Source organism: Lipotes vexillifer, unplaced genomic scaffold (assembly GCF_000442215.2).
Source record: "Lipotes vexillifer unplaced genomic scaffold, Lipotes_vexillifer_v1.1 scaffold875, whole genome shotgun sequence".
NCBI lineage: Eukaryota > Metazoa > Chordata > Mammalia > Artiodactyla > Lipotidae > Lipotes > Lipotes vexillifer.
In genome coordinates, this window is record NW_006792177.1 from 2,541,078 (window position 1) to 2,558,316 (window position 17,239).

Genomic DNA, 17,239 nt, shown 5'->3' on the forward strand with positions numbered 1-17,239 from the left:
GGTTAAGGGCATAGGCTTGTGTATCAGCCCTCCCAGCTTCAAATCCCAGCTCTACTTCCTGGCTATGTGACCTGAGCCAAGTTACTTATTTTTCCTGAACCTGAGTTTTCTGATGTGTAAATGAGGATAATAGTTGTTATAATTAAATGAGATTGAGCTCTTAAAGGCCATTTCTGGAACATAGTGTTTAATAAATGCTATTATCATTATTATTAGTGAGGGCAGATTCGGTCCCCCAAAAAAAGTCTCTTTATTTCATTCTTTTCTTCCTAACAGCTGGAACCCAGGCTGGAGAAGAGATGCCTGTTGTTTCAAAAACAAACATTAAGGAGTACAAAGATAGTTTCTCTAATGAGAAGTTTGATTTTCGCAACCACCCAAATATCACTTTCTTTGTTTATGTCAGTAATTTCACCTGGCCCATCAAAATTCAGGTAAGAAGTGCTTTTTAGTCTCATACTTGCAAAGATGGTGAAATGTATGTAGTGAAACTAAATTCACTAATCTGTAACTTGCAGTAAATGAAATGTACAATATTAATATTGTTTTGCCTTTGTAATATCTGTGGTAAAGGAGTGCTGAGCACATAACCATAAAAGAAGATTGTAGTGGGGCTGCCTTAAATCACTTATGAAGGAAATTTATAAGCACTTTTTAAATAAATTTATTTTTATTTATTTATTTTTGGGTGAGTTGGGTATTTGTTGCTGCACATGGGCTTTCTCTAGTTGCAGCGAGCGCGGGCTACTCTTTGTTGCGGTGCTTCTCACTGCAGTGGCTTCTTGTTGCGGGGCACAGGGTCTAGGTGCATGGGCTTCAGTAATTGTGGCACGTGGGCTCAGTAGTTGTGGCTTGTGGGCTCTAGAGCACAGGCTCAGTAGTTGTGGCTTGTGGGCTCTAGAGCACAGGCTCAGTAGTTGTGGCGCACGGGCCTTGTTGCTCTGCGCCATGTGGGATCTTCCTGGACCAGGGATCGAACCCGTGTCCCCTGCATTAGCAGGCGGATTCTTAACCACTGTGCCACCAGGGAAGTCCCTGTAAGCACTTTTGAAAGCAAGTTGATATATAACAGATTTGGTAATTACAACTGTGTTTATTTCTTCATTAAGGACTTGTCACTAAAAAGCCTGTAGAGCTACACAACGAGCTTCAATTCTGGAATGAGTAAGGTGCATATAAATGAAGCAAACACACATAACCAGTGAAAACTGGCATATGCAAAGTGCCATATGAGAAGATCCCCAAAATGCTATCAGGTTTTAAAGGAGCATAGGATGGAGGGTAATGGGGACACAGTGGAGGACAGTATAAGGTCGCCTTAAGGGTTTAGGCCTTATAGTCAGACAGATGCACATTTGAGTCCTGGCTTGCTCTTGTACAATTCCTGTAGCCTCTCCATGACTCAGATTCTTTGTACATGTGACCTGAAAGGGTAAGTCTAAGCGTTCATGTTGCCTGCTACAGCCACTGCTGCTATCAACCTGCCCCTTTTCTCTGTTCCCAGGGGACCAGTGCACTCCCTCTTATCCAGGCTTGACCCATGGCCCCATTTGTGCTCTTTATAATCATCTGCCACTATGTCTTTGAGGCCTTGCCTCAGTACTTTCTGCTTTAACCCCCTTCATTTTGGGTAAAGGTGTGGAGTTTGGGGAAGGGTGGACTTTTGTTTGTTTATTTGTTTGTTTAATTTATTTTTTATACAGCAGGTTCTTATTAGTTATCTATTTCATACATATTAGTGTAAATATGTCAATCCCAATCTCCCAATTCATCCCACCACCACCACTCCCCTTTCCCCCACCTTGGTGTCTATACGTTTGTTCTCTACATCTGTGTCTAAGGGTGGACTTTGGAACGACTGGTTCACCTTTAGCCGTGGAAGCGTGGTCACTAGACTGGGGCTCTGGCTGCTTGCCAACTTTCAGTAGTGTGATCAAGTGAAGCAAGTTGCCACTGATCATTTGGGATGAGCTTGAAATCTTGTTCTGGTGGGTATGTGTTCATGCCTTGGGACTGTAACTAAAGAACAGTCAGTCACTCTTTTCCTTTCTGGAATGTGGAGGACAGGCTCTGTGTTGTATTTTTTTCTCACCACCCTCTTTTTCTATTTAGATGGTGCACAGATTTGTTTATCCTCTAATCTGCTTCTTCCTTTGTTCTTGCACACTCTCTGCTTCCCTTCCCAGCTAGCCTTCTTGTACGCATTGACCACACTCCCTGTTTGTTTCCTCTTATCCATTCACCCATCAGCCCGCAACAGTCTGCCTTCCTCCTTCACCACATCCTGAAGCTGCCTGCCACGGTGGACTCCAGTGACTGAATTCTTTAGTCCCCTTCTCCTTCTCATTGCATGATTTGAATCAGCATCTTTCCTGCCTTCCTGGTCCTTTCCCTGATTCTCTGGCCTGTCTTTTTAAGGAATCTTCTTCCTTAAACACTGAGGTTGTCTGAGATTCAGGCCATGGTTCTCCTCTGTCTTTATCCCACTTGTAAGACTTATTGTACTACTTCTGTACTTGTGATTCTCAGTATTCTGTCTTCAGCCCTGCTTACACTTGAACTCCAGACCAGTGTTCTTAGTTGCTGCCTAGGCATCTCTACCTGGCCATTCACAGGCTCCCTGTACTCAGGGAGTCATTCTTGTGATCTTAGCCCCAAACCCTCTGCTTCCTTTCTAGTGAATGGTACCACCATTTGTCCTATTGCATAAGCCAGGACCCTGGAAATTATTTGCATTCCTGGAATAAACCTGACTTGGCATGATATATGATTTTTTACTTTATCTGTTGCTGGACTCAGTATGCTAATATTTTGGTTAGAATTTTGTATCTATCTCATGAGTGAGAAAGTCCAGTAATATTCCTTTCCTGTCTTTGTTATGGTTTTTATATCAAAGTTAAACTAACCTTTATTTATAAATTGAGGAGTTATCTCTCTTTCTCATTTCTGAAAAAGGTTATATAAGATTAGAATTATATGAATATATGAACCTTGCATACTTGATAGATCCCTGTTGTAAAATCATTTGATCCCGGTGTTTTATTTGTGGAGTTTCGTTTTCTTTTTTAATTGCTGATTCAACTTCTTTAATAGTTACGGGATGTTTTGGATGTTCTCTCTCTATTTGCATTACTTAAGATAATTTTTTCTAGATGTTAAATTATTTCATATGTTTTCAAATGCATTGACACAAAGTTGTTCACACTGTCCTCTTTTCTAATCTTGGCAGCATATGTGCTTAAGTGTATTGAATAATATACTTAAAAATGGTGAAAATGGTCAATTTTATCTTAATATATATTTACCCCAATTTTTTAAACTTTAAAAAAACAGACCAGAGGGCAGACAGCAAAAGCAAGAAGAACTACAATCCTGCAGCCTGTGGAATAAAAACCACATTCACAGAAAGATAGACAAGATGAAAAGGCAGAGGGCTATATACCAGATAAAGGAACAAGATAAAACCCCAGAAAAACAACTAAATGAAGTGGAGATAGGCAACCTTCAAGAAAATGAATTCAGAATAATGATAGTGAAGATGATGCCTCGGAAAAAGAATGGAGGCAAAGATTGAGAACATGCAAGAAATGTTTAACAAAGACCTAGAAGAATTAAAGAACAAACAAACAGAGATGAACAATACAATAACTGAAATGAAAACTACACTAGAAGGAATCAATAGCAGAATAACTGAGGCAGAAGAACAGATAAGTGACCTGGAAGACAGAATGGTAGAATTCACTGCTACAGAACAGAATAAAGAAAAAAGAATGAAAAGAAATGAAGACAGCCTAAGAGACCTCTGGGACAACATTAAACTCAACAACATTCACGTTATAGGGGTGCCAGAAGGAAAAGAGAGAGAGAAAGGACCAGAGAAAATATTTGAAGAGATTATAGTTGAAACCTTCCCTAACATGGGAAAGGAAATAGCCACACAAGTCCAGGAAGCGCAGCGAGTCCCATACAGGATAAACCCAAGGAGAAACACACCGAGACACATAGTAATCAAATTGGCAAAAATTAAAGACAAAGAAAAATTATTGAAAGCAGCAAGGGAAAAACGACAAATAACATACAAGGGAACTCCCATAAGGTTAACAGCTGATTTCTCAGCAGAAACTCTACAAGCCAGAAGAGAGTGGCATGATATACTTAAAGTGATGAAAGGGCAGAACCTACCACCAAGATTACTCTACCCAGCAAGGATCTCATTCAGATTCGATGGAGAAATCAAAAGCTTTACAGACAAGCAAAAGCTAAGAGAATTCAGCACTACCAAACCAGCTGTACAACAAATGCTAAAGGAACTTCTCTAAGTGGGAAACACAACAGAAGAAAAGGACCTACAAAAACAAACCCAAAGCAATTAAGAAAATGGTAATAGGAACATACATATCGATAATTGCTCTAAACGTGAATGGATAAATGCTCCAACCAAAAGACACAGCCTTGCTGAATGGATACAAAAGCAAGACCCATATATATGCTGTCTTCAAGAGACCCACCTCAGACCTAGGGACACATACAGACTGAAAGTGAGGGGATGGAAAAACATATTCCATGCAAATGGAAATCAAAAGAAAGCTGGAGTAGCAATACTCATATCAGATAAAATAGACTTTAAGTTTAACGAATGTAACAAGAGACAAGGAAGGACACTACATACTGATCAAGGGATCAATCCAAGAAGAATATATAACAATTATAAATATATATGCACCCAACATAGGAGCACCTCAATACATAAGGCAACTGCTAACAGCTGTAAAAGAGGAAATGGACAGTAACACAGTAATAGTGGGGAACTTTAACACCTCACTTACACCAATGGACAGATCATCCAAAATGAAAATAAATAAAGAAACAGAAGCTCTAAATGACACAATAGACCAGATAGATTTAATTGATATTTATAGGACATTCCATCCAAAAACAGCAGATTACACTTTCTTCTCAAGTGCACACGAAACATTCTCCAGGATAGATCACATCTTGGGTCACAAATCAAGCCTCAGTAAATTTAAGAAAATTGAAATCATATCAAGCATCTTTTCTGACCACAACACTATGAGATTAGAAATGAATTACAGGGGAAAAAACGTAAAAAACACAAACACATGGAGGCTAAACACTACGTTACTAAATAACCACAAGATCACTGAAGAAATCAAAGAGGAAATCAAAAAATACCTAGAGACAAATGACAATGAAAGCATGACAATCCAAAACTTATGGGATGCAGCAAAAGCATTTCTAAGAGGGAAGTTTATAGCTATACAAGCCTACCTCAAGAAACAAGAAAAATCTCAAACAATCTAGCCTTACACCTAAAGGAACTAGAGAAAGAAGAACAAACAAAACCCAAAGTTAGCAGAAGGAAAGAAATCATAAAGATCAGAGCAGAAATAAATGAAATAGAAACAAAGAAAACAATAGCAAAGATCAATAAAACTAAAAGCCGGTTCTTTGAGAAGATAAACAAAATTGATAAACCATTAGCAAGACTCATCAAGAAAAAGGGAGAGGACTCAAATCAGTAAAATTAGAAATGAAAAAGGAGAAGTTACAACAGACACCGCAGAAATACAAAGCATCCTAAGAGACTACTACCAGCAACTCTATGCCAGTAAAATGGACAACCTGGAATAAATGGACAAATTCTTAGAAAGGTATAACCTTCCAAGACTGAACCAGGAAGACATAGAAAATATGAACAGACCAATCACAAGTAATGAAATTGAAACTGTGATTAAAAATTTTCCAACAAACAGAAGTCCAGGACCAGATGGCTTCACAGGTGGATTCTATCAAACATTTAGAGAAGAGCTAAAACTCATCCTTCTCAAACTCTTCCAAAAAACTGCAGAGGAAGGAACACTCCCAAACTCATTCTATGAGGTGACCATCACCCTGATACCAAAACCAGACAAAGATACTACAAAAAGAGAAAATTACAGACCAGTATCACTGATGAATATAGGTGCAAAAATCCTCAACAAAATACTAGCAAACAGAATCCAACAACACATTAAAAGGATCATACACCATGATCAAGTGGGATTTATTCCAGGGATGCAAGGATTCTTCAATATACGCAAATCAATCAGTGTGATACACCATATTAACAAATTGAAGAATAAAAACCATAAGATCATCTCAATAGATGCAGAAAAAGCTTTTGACCAAATTCAACACCGATTTATGGTAAAAACTCTCCACAAAGTGGGCATAGAGGGAACCTACCTCAACATAGTAAAGGCCATATATGAAAAACCCACAGCAAACATCATTCTCAATGGTGAAAAACTGAAAGCATTTCCTCTAAGATCAGGAACAAGACAAGGAACTCCACTCTCACTGCTATTATTCAACATAGTTTTGGAAGTCCTAGCCACGGCAATCAGAGCAGTAAAAGAAATAAAAGGAATACTAAATTGGAAAACAAGAAGTAAAACTGTCACTGTTTGCAGATAACATGATACTATACATAGAGAATCCTAAAGATGCCACCAGAAAACTACTAGAGGTAATCAATGAATTTGGTAAAGTTGCAGGATACAAAATTAATGCACAGAAATCTCTTGCATTCCTATACACTAATGAGAAAAATCCAAAAGAGAAATTAAGGAAACATTCCCATTTACCATTGCAATAAAAAGAATAAAATACCTAGGAATAAACCTACCTAGGGAGACAAAAGACCTGTATGTAGAAAACTATAAGACCCTGATGAAAGAAATTAAAGATGATACCAACAGATGGAGAGATATACCATGTTCTTGGATTGGAAGAATCAATATTGTGAAAATGACTATACCATCCAAAGCAATCTACAGATTCAATGCAATTCCTACCAAATTACCAATGACATTTTTTACAGAGCTAGAACAAAAAATCTTAAAATTTGTATGAAGACACAAAAGACCCCGAATAGCCAAAGCAGTCTTGAGGGAAAAAAATGGAGCTGGAGGGATAAGACTCCCTGACTTCAGACTATAATACAGACCTACAGTAATCAAGACAATATGGTATTGGCACAAAAACAGAAACATAGATCAATGGAACAAGATCGAAAGCCCAGAGGTAAACCCACGCACCTATGGTCAACTAATCTATGACAAAGTAGGCAAGGATATACAATGGAGAAAAGACCGTCTCTTCAATAAGTGGTGCTGGGAAAACTGGACAGCTACATGTAAAAGAATGAAATTAGAACACTCCCTAACACCATACACAAAAATAAACTCAAAATGGATTAGAGACCTAAATGTAAGACCGGAGACTATAAAACTCTTAGAGGAAAACATAGGAAGAACACTCTTTGACATAAATCACAGCAAGATCTTTTTTGATCCACCTCCTAGAGTAATTGAAATAAAAATAAACAAATGGGACCTAATGAAGCTTAAAAGCTTTTGCACAGCAAAGGAAACCATAAATAAGAGGAAAAGACAACCCTCAGAATGGGAGAAAATATTTGCAAATGAATCAACGGACAAAGGATTAATGTCCAAAATATATAAACAGCTCATGCATCTCAATATTAAAAAAAAATCAACCCAATCCAAAAATGGGCAGAAGACCTAAATAGACATTTCTCCGAAGAAGACATACAGATGGCCAAGAAGCCCATGAAAAGCTGCTCAACATCACTAATTATTAGAGAAATGCAAATCAATACTACCATGAGGTATCACTTCACACCAGTTAGAATGGGTATCATCAGAAAATCTACAAACAACAAATGCTGGAGAGGGTGTGCAGGAAAGGGAACCCTCTTGCACTGTTGGTGGGAATGTAAACTGATACAGCCACTATGGAGAACAGTATGGAGGTTCATTAAAAAACTAAAAATAGAATTACCATATGATCCAGCAATCCCACTACTGGGCATATACCCAGAGAAAACCACAATTCATAAAGACACATGCACCCAATGTTTATTGCATTACTATTTACAATAGCCAGGTCATGGAAGCAACCTAAATGCCCATTGACAGACAAATGGATAAAGAAGATGTGGTACATATATACAATGGAATATTACTCAACCATAAAAAAAAGGAAATTGGGTCATTTGTAGAGACGTGGTTGGATCTAGAGACTGTCATACAGAGCGAAGTTAGTCAGAAAGAGAAAAACAGATATCGTATATTAATGCATATATGTGGAACCTAGAAAAATGGTACAGATGAACTGGTTTGCAGGGCAGAAATTGAGACACAGGTGTAGAGAACAAACGTATGGACACCAAGGTGGGAAAGCCGCAGGAGGGGGCGGTGATGAATTGGGCGATTGGGATTGACATGTATACACTGATGTGTATAAAATTGATGACTAGTAAGAGCCTGCTGTATAAAAAAAATAAATAAAATAAAATTTTTTGTAAAAAGCATTTTTTAGACAATGACAAGCTGATTCTAATATATAAAAAGCAAAGATTCTAGAATAGCTATAACAGTTTTGAAAAGAAGAATAAAGTGGGAAGAATCGCTATATGAAATATTAATAAGACTTCCTATTTAGCTATGGTAATCAAGACATTGTGGTTATTGTTGTAGAGATAGACACATAGATCAATGGAACAGAATAAAGAACCCAGAAATAGCTCCACATAAAAACATCCAGCTGTTTTTTAACAGAGGTGCAGTTAATTCAGTGGAAGAAGGATAGCCTTTTCAACAAATAATGCTAGAACAATTGGACAACCTTAGGCAAGTAAATGAACTTTGACCTAAACCTCACATCCTACACAAAAATTAATTCAATGTGGATCACAGGTTTAAATGTAAAATGCAAAACTGAAACTTTTAGGAAAAAAATAGGAGAAAATCTTCATATCCTAAAGCTAGGCAGAAGATTTTCAGATTTGACAACAAAAACATGACCTATGGAAAAAAATTAATAAATTACCCACATCAAAATCAAAAGCTTGGGGCTTCCCTGGTGGCACAGTGGTTGAGAGTCCACCTGCCAATTCAGGGGACGCGGGTTCATGCCCCGGTCCGGGAAGATCCCACATGCTGCGGAGCGGCTAGGCCCGTGAGCCATGGTCGCTGAGCCTGTGCGTCCGGAGCCTGTGCTCCGCAACGGGAGAGGCCACAACAGTGAGAGGCCGACGTACTGCCAAAAAAAAAAAAAAAAATCAAAAGCTTTTGCTCTGTGAAAGACACTCGTAAGAGGATGAAAAAACAAGCTATAAGGCTTCCCTGGTGATGCATTGCTTAAGAATCTGCCTGCTAATGCAGGGGACGCAGGTTCGAGCCCTGGTCCAGGAATATCCTGCATGCCACGGAGCAGCTAAGCCCATGCACCACAACTACTGAACCTGCGCTCTAGAGCCTGTGAGCCACAACTACTGAGCCCGCATGTCACAGCTACTGAAGCCTGTGTGCCTAGAGCCCGTGCTCCACAACAAGAGAAGCCACCACATTGAGAAGCCGGCGCACCGCAATGAAGAGTAGCCCCTGCTCGCTGCAACTAGAGAAAGCCCGCGTGCAGCAGCGAAGACCTAGTGCGGCCATAAATTAATTAATTAATTAATTAATTAATTTAAAAAAAACAAGATAAGCTATATACTGGGAGAAAATATTTGGAAAAATATTTCTGACAGAGGACTTGCATCTAGAATATAAAAAGAATTCTCAAAACTCAACATTAAAAAAATAAACAATCCAATTAGAAAATGGACAAAAGATATGAAGAGACATTTTATCGAAGAGGATTTAAGTATGGCAGATAACCACATGAAAGATGTTCAGCATTAAAAGCCATTAAAGAAATGAAAACCACAATGAGAACATTGTATTCACAAGGTTTCATTGAGTTGGTCAATTTTTTAAACTGGTGAAAAATTGGAAATAACCTAAAATAAACTGTTGTAAACATCTTCATTAAAAAAAAAACAAACCCACAATGAGAGGGAATTTCTCGGTGGTCCAGTGGTTAGGACTCCACACTTCCACTGCCGAGGGCCCCGGTTCAATCCCTGGTCGGGGAACTGAGATCCCACAAGCCACGAGGCGGAGCCAAAGAAAAACCACCCCACAGTGAGAATGAGATATCACTACACACCTATCAAATGGCTAAAATTTAAAATAGTGATAACACCAAATGCTAGAGCGAATGCAGAGAAATTGGATCATGCATACATTGCTGATAAGATGGCACAGCCAGTCTGGAAAATAGTTTGGCACTTACTATACTTAACCCAGCAATTGTATTCCTGGGCATTTATCCCAGAGAAATGAAAACTGATGTTCATACAAACACCTGTATACCAATGTTTATAGCACCTGTACAGCAATATTTAGCTTCATTCATAATAGCCCCAACGGGAAACAACCCAAGTATTTCTCAACACGTGAATGGTTAAACACACTGTGCTACATACATACCATGGAATAATGCTCAGCAATAAGAAGAAACAAACTATTGATACAACTTGGATGAATCTGAGGAAGTTTTGCTGAGTGGAAAAAAAATCTTAGAAATGTGCATGCTGCACGATTCCATTTATGTAACATTTGAAAATAAAAATTTTAGACCAAAAATAGATACAGACCTACTGAAGCTTCAACTTTCTCTGACTTCTTTTTGACCCTCTTTTCAAAGGGTTCATTAGATTAGGTCAGACTCACCCACTCTCAAGGGGAGGGGATTATATAGGATATGCACATCAATATAGTAGGAATCTTAGGAGCCATATTAGAATTTTCTCTGCCACTGGCTGTATTTGGAGTGGGGCTAGCAGGGTTAGGTTGTTTCTCTAACCCCAGGGAATTTGAGCTCTAGGCTCTAGTCAGTACAATTTCATTTTGATAACATCTGCTAACACTGCAGATCACATATAATTGTAAAATATTTTATTTGGGTTCTAGTAAATATAATTTACTGACTTGTTTTAAGTTCAGGTTGTTTTCATACTGACATACCTTATTATATTCCAAATCCGATTGAACTTCAAGTTTTGTTTCTTATAGTTGAAAACTGATGAATATTTTTAAGATTCTTAGTGAAAACCTTGACTTATATTGCTGGCGTTTTTCCCACTTGGAAAGAGGGCTCTGTGCATATAAACAGGCTTTTGTGCTAGAGATAGCTTTGCTGTTGCCAATTCTGACTTCCAGTTTTTTTTTTTCCTCCCATTGCCCTGTTGCTCCCCACCGTCTGAAAGTCACTGAAATGGTCATTTCCTTCTGGAGGGATCTCTTCCCCACACTTACTTTTTAAATACTTGTTTCAAGTTTAAGACTCAAAGAGATGATTTTCTACCTGATTTTTTGGTCCTCTTTACCTGGACTGGATCACTCGCTTGAATAAGATCCACTTATGAAAGCTGCATTCAGGAGCACTTTCGAAAATAAATGATAGCATGCTCACCATTTAGTTTGCCAGGCTTCCCTTGAAAAAACAGGTAAGTTCGGTTGAAAATATGTCTTTTTGCTCTTTGTTACAAATAGCTGCAGTATTCACGAACAATGTGACTGGACCCTTGGCATCATGTATTCTTGGTGTCTTCTCAAAAGAACCTGATCAATGCTGATTCTCTCTATACTTGGGACTCTATCTGGGTGTGTGCTGTGTGGCAGGCTGAGCTTGCATCTTCCTGGGCAGATGTGGGCATGTTCTCAACAGAGGGGGCTGCACCTTTCTGTATTGCTTTATATTCCTCAGAGCCTTAGTCTTTCTAGGTGTAGTTAGCTTTTAAGTACACACTTAGAGACCATATAGATTTAGTTAAAATGTAGAGACTTATTTAAAGAGAATAGGAAAATGTCTAAATGGTTCAATGTAGGTCATGCAGTTAAATTTCAGTACAGCTTTCAATGCAGACAAAAGCCTTTTTTGTCTTTGATTCTCATTTTTTAAAGCAGAATAACTGAGGCAGTTTAATTCGCTACTCAAAAATTCGTGTAAATATTAGTGTTTTAAAAATGGTAATGGTAAACTCAAGTTCTTTCACTCTGAACTGACCCCAGGATTCTTTTCCATAATTAGGAACAGATCAAAACCTACAACTGCTAACTGAGGGAGTTTGCAACTAACTATAAAAATCTTTGTAGATTCAGTTTAAAATTGTAAAAAAACCACCCAGACTGAAAAGCCTGTGTGTCAGAGGGTGGTGGGTGTGTTGGGTCAGTTGTGCCTGGTTTCTGGTTGGTTGCTCTTGTGGGTGAGTGACCCTTGCTCAGCCTCTGCTTTCAAAACGTGATTCTAGATGTCCCCCCGAGTCAGCAGGACTCACCTGGCTTCAGCCATGGTTATAGTTTGGGAGGGTAGGTATTCAAAATAGAGAATGCCCAGGTAGACATTGTGTGTGAGGTGGGAAGATGGGTGGTGGCGCTGCGATTCTGGCTTGTTAAAAGCTCTGCAACAGAGGTTGTTATTGTAATGTGGAACTAATATTAAAGTCCTCTCCATGCTGGATGTTTCATTTGCTCGTTTATGTAAGAGGCTAGTGTTCACAAGTGAAGGCAACACAGAATTTATATTGAGAACTGGGCATTCATTTAGATGTCAGAGTTATGTTTGTGGATGCTAATAGGATTGCGTTACTAAGCAAAGGATGTATGAAACTTTTGTTTGTTTTCACTCAGATGTACTTTTTCTAGTAACAGCTTTATTGAGATATAAGTCATATACCATACAATTCACCCATTTAAAGTGTACAATTTAGTGGTTTTTAATATATTCACAGAATATTTTAGAATGTTTTCATCACCCCCAAAATAAACCCCATACCCAGATGCAGTCCCTTCTCATTTCTTCCTTCCTCTAGCCACTGGCAACAACCAGTCGACTTTCTTTCTCTATGGATTTGTCTATTTGGGGCATTTTATATAAACTGAATCATGTAATAGGTGGTCCTTTGTGCCTGGCTTCTTTGACTTAGCATAGTGTTTTCAAGGTGCAACCATATGTAGTATGTTTCAGTACTTCATTCCTTTTTAAGACTGAATAATAGTGTATTGTATGGATAAACCATATTTTGTTTATGCATTCATCTGTTAATGGATACTTGGGTTGTTTTCACTCTTTAGCTGTTCTGAATAGATATACTTCTAAAGTTTATATTTATTTTATGACAATAATGTATACACATAGCTTCTGGTATTAGATGTCTGTACCTTAAGGATTTTAAAAATTATAAAGCCACGAAATACATTTAGAACTAAACTTAAAATATAAATCTGGACTTCCCTGGCAGTCCAGGGGTTAAGACTCTACGCTCCCAACACAGGGGGTGCAGGTTAGATCCCTGGTCGGGGAACTAAGATCCTGCATGCCTCACAGTGCAGCCAAAAAAAATAAATTAAATAAAGTATAAATCTGTCTTAGTTTCAGATGGCATTTAAGTTTCCTGTACAACCTCCTGGTTTTCATCATGATCATTATTTATTATTCCTTCTTCTTAAAAGTCTCCTCTCTTCTACTTTTCATCTGTGGCTTTGGCTGTTTCTTCTCAGTTCAGTGCCATTGTTCCCTTGGGTTTCCTCTGGGCCCTTTTCCCTGGATAGTCCCATCCACACCATCTATGAACACCACCTATGGCTGGGATGGGTAAATCTTTCTCTAGTAGAACTCTCTCCTGTGATCTCCATAGCTAGGACCCATTAGACTTCCTTTAACATTCACTCACTTCGCTGACTTTCTGACACAGAGAGGCAGCCATGAGGGGACAGCAGGAGCCATGCCAGATACTGGGAGGTGCCCCTGTGCTCGTGGACACCCTGGGAGGAGAAGGGAGTGCCCTGTGGTGCCTGAGTCTGCAGGAGCTGGGGCAACACCAGAGCTGAGCCCTAAGAAACATGAGTTCAGTGTTCTGGGTGGGGAAGGGGCATGTCCAGTCACTTTCCAGAACTACTAGGAGTTTAGCTGAGCTGAAGTGCCTGTTCTGTGAGCAAGGAGCTGGAGAGCAGGGCAGACCAAAGCTGTCATGAAGAGACTGGGGCTTCAGCTGAGGAATTTACACTGTAGCCTGAAAACCACTGGGAGTCAAGCCAAGAAGTGACCAAGATCAGTGTTTTAGAAAGATGCCTCTGGCAGCAGTTATGAAAATGGATTGGAAGGACCAGGGCTGGGTTGGGAAGTCTTATTTTGAAACCCAGGGGAGAGGTCCCTCTGATGACCCTTTGGCATATCCCATAGCAGCTTCTTTTCCTCGTCTGTGCCTCTGCAGTCATAGACGTGTCTGGTTTTTCACTCTACAAAGATTCCTTAAGGGCAAGAGCTTTTTTATATTTCTGTGTCCTCTGTGTCATAGCATAGTGTTAATCAACTGTAGACACTCCATAAATGTGCACTAGATGAACGCATAGTTGTAGATGAGAGCTTTATTCTCGGTATCAGAACTTTGGGTTTTTTGGCAACTTTTGTAACATTTATATAGGAAATGGCAGCTTTTTTCTGATATTGTCAGCATGATTGTTGACCAGTGCTGAAGAGCCAGCAGGGGTTAGAGACCAAGAATTTATTGTCCCAGTCTACATAGTGTGGTGTTAGAAGATTGAATCGTTCTAGGTTGGAATCTTGTCAAACTCTCAAAAGAGTTGAGAAGTAGAAGAAAAGGGAAGGATGAGGACACAAACATCCCTAATTTTACAAAGAGGGTAGTTAAGGAATACTGGCTATATTGAAATACTTAAGAATGAAATGATAGGAAGTCTGGGATTTGCTTCAAAATAATATGATCATGGGGAAATGGGTAGAGTATGGATGGATAAAATAAGATTGGCCGTGAGCTGTAATTATTAAAGCTGGGTGATAAACACATGGGGTTCATTATACTATTCTCCCTACTTGTTAAAAAGTTTAATATTTTCCACAATAAAAAAATTTTTTTAGGGATAATACAGATGATTGAACAAGAAATAAAGGTCCAAATATATTATTTAACCTCCCAAAACTAGCTGCAAGAATATGCCTCAGCTGGGCCTGCAGCCTAGGCCAGCTGGGACATATCTCAGAACTGACATTCTGTTCTCCTTTGCAGGAAGCACACAGCACTGTACTAGAGTTTTACCAGTTATTAGCCATTGTCGGGCAGTTTTAGAACAATCAGAGGGCAGGAGAAAAACCTCCTCTCCCTCAGCCCAGCATACTTCACCCTGGTGAAAATGGCAAAGGGAGCTTCCCTGAAAGCTACTACTTCTCCTCCCCACCCCCCAAGCAGGGGTGCATCAGAGGCCTGAGGGCTCCTCCCCATAGGCCTGTGAGGTTTGGGAAGCTGCTTTCCAGTGGGCATGGCTATATTGTCTTCTGCTCCTACAGCCTTTTGTAGGTGCAAGGCACATCGTCTCCCTGAATCCAAGGGTATTATATCCATTTCCTGCCTGTTTTGGCATCTTTCCATCACCATCACCCTCAGGGTAACAACACAGAAATTATAACAGAGGCAGTAAAAATAGTGATATAATTCTACTGGGGGATTGGGGGGTGGGGGGGGTGATGGCCTAAATCACCTTCTAATCTAGTAGGAAGTTAGTAAGTGATGCCTAAAATAACTAGATCAAGAAGTAACAAAAAACAAAATGAAACAAAACAAACCCCAACTTATTAGTGATAAAAAGGTAACCCCCCAGAAGAACTGAACAGAAATCTAATTAAAGGTGAGGGTCTCTGGAGAGAAGCCTGAAGAAGAAGAAGGGAGACTTCCCTGTTGGTACAGTAGTTAAGAATCTGCCTGCCACTGCAGGGGACACGGGTTTGAGCCCTGGTCTGGGAAGATCCCACATGCTGCGGAGCAGCTAAACTCGTGCTCCACAACTACTGAGCCTGCACTCTAGAGCCCGTGAGCCACAACTACTGAGCCCACATGCCACAACTATTGAAGCCCGCACGCCTAGAGCCCATGCTCCACAACAAGAGAAGCCACCGTAATGAGAAGCTCACGCACTGCAATGAAGAGTAGCCCTTACCACAACTAGAGAAAGCCTGTGCACAGCAACGAAGACCCAACGCAGCCATAAATCAATTAATTAAAAAGAAAAAGAGGGGCTTCCCTGCTGGCGCAGTGGTTGGGAGTCCGCCTGCTGATGCAGGGGACACAGGTTTGTGCCCCGGTCCGGGAGGATCCCACATGACGCGGAGCGGCTGGGCCCATGAGCCATGGCCGCTGGGCCTGCGCGCCCGGAGCCTGTGCTCCGCAACGGGAGAGGCCACAACAGTGAGAGGCCCGCGTACCGCAAAAAAAAAAAGAAAAAGAGGAGGGGGTGGGGAGGAATCATTGACTGTTGATATTTCAACCAGGTATATGTAGTTCTTAATGGTTTTTAAATTATTGATGAACATGATAGAATGAAATAGGGATTCTGGAGAGTGGTGAAAATAAATGGCTGGAAGGAAATTTGAGGAAGAGAGCCCAGAGGTTGACAGTGGACAGATGGTGAGTGTTAGCTTACATGTCAGGAATGAGCAGGTTGGTAGTGTTACCCAGTCTTGAGGCTCTGACCAGAGCTTGGGTATATAGTTTCTGTGCCTGCACAAACCAGCATTAGGTGGGTGATGTGTGAGGCTAGGTGGTGGTCACGGGGATCCAGTCCAGGGCCTATGGTCTCAACATAGAGTTCCATATAGAACTTAGGTTTAGAAAAAAAAAAGAAAGTGGTTTTGTGTCACGGCAAAACTCACGGTAATGGCAGCACTAGACTCAAGTTAGGATATGCTCAGCCAATAGTCATAGAATCTTCCATCCTTGGCACAGCTGAGGCCTAGACTGGAAAGCTGTTTGTAAACAGGCCTAAGTTCTTATGGGAGGAATCAGTCCTCTCCTGGCCTTGCAGTGTTCAGAGTTACGTGGCAAGATTGGCAAGGAGCCAGGAGCCAGAGGGCAGCCATGACCACTTATAAGCCCTCTCTGGTCCTAATGTCAGGTCTTCGGCATCTGCAGAGCCTGGCCTCTTGGGGAGAGTTGAGGAGCAGATGGGCCATAGTCGGGAAGGGCTCCCTGGCCAGGTGGAGCTGAGCCCTGGTGGAACTGCTGGCCTCAGGGGGCCAAGGGAGCAGCCCACAGAGGTTCTGCCATGTGCATATAGACCTTGGGTTTTCTTAAAGCCTGACGAGTGCTGCCTTGAAGCTAGAAAACTTCACCTCACAGGGCAGCCAGCTATCCTTTCCCATCCTCTCCCTGACTTAAATGCTTGTAACAGTGAAGATAGTTCTTGGTGGAGAAGATAAAAGCAAATTAGAGGTTCTCCCTTTTCAAACCTTCTATATTAAGCAGTGATCTTTCCCT

General features: G+C 40.3%; 1 protein-coding gene across 1 annotated transcript in view; it reads left to right on the forward strand.

The window, feature by feature from the left end:
• The window catches only part of ATRN (attractin), a 174,272-nt gene that overhangs the window by 117,284 nt on the left and 39,749 nt on the right, over nt 1–17,239 (forward strand). Inside the window, exon 24 of the mRNA XM_007465407.1 lies at nt 277–434. Coding sequence (XP_007465469.1) covers nt 277–434 — 158 coding nt within the window. The remainder of the gene's footprint in view (nt 1–276; nt 435–17,239) is intronic.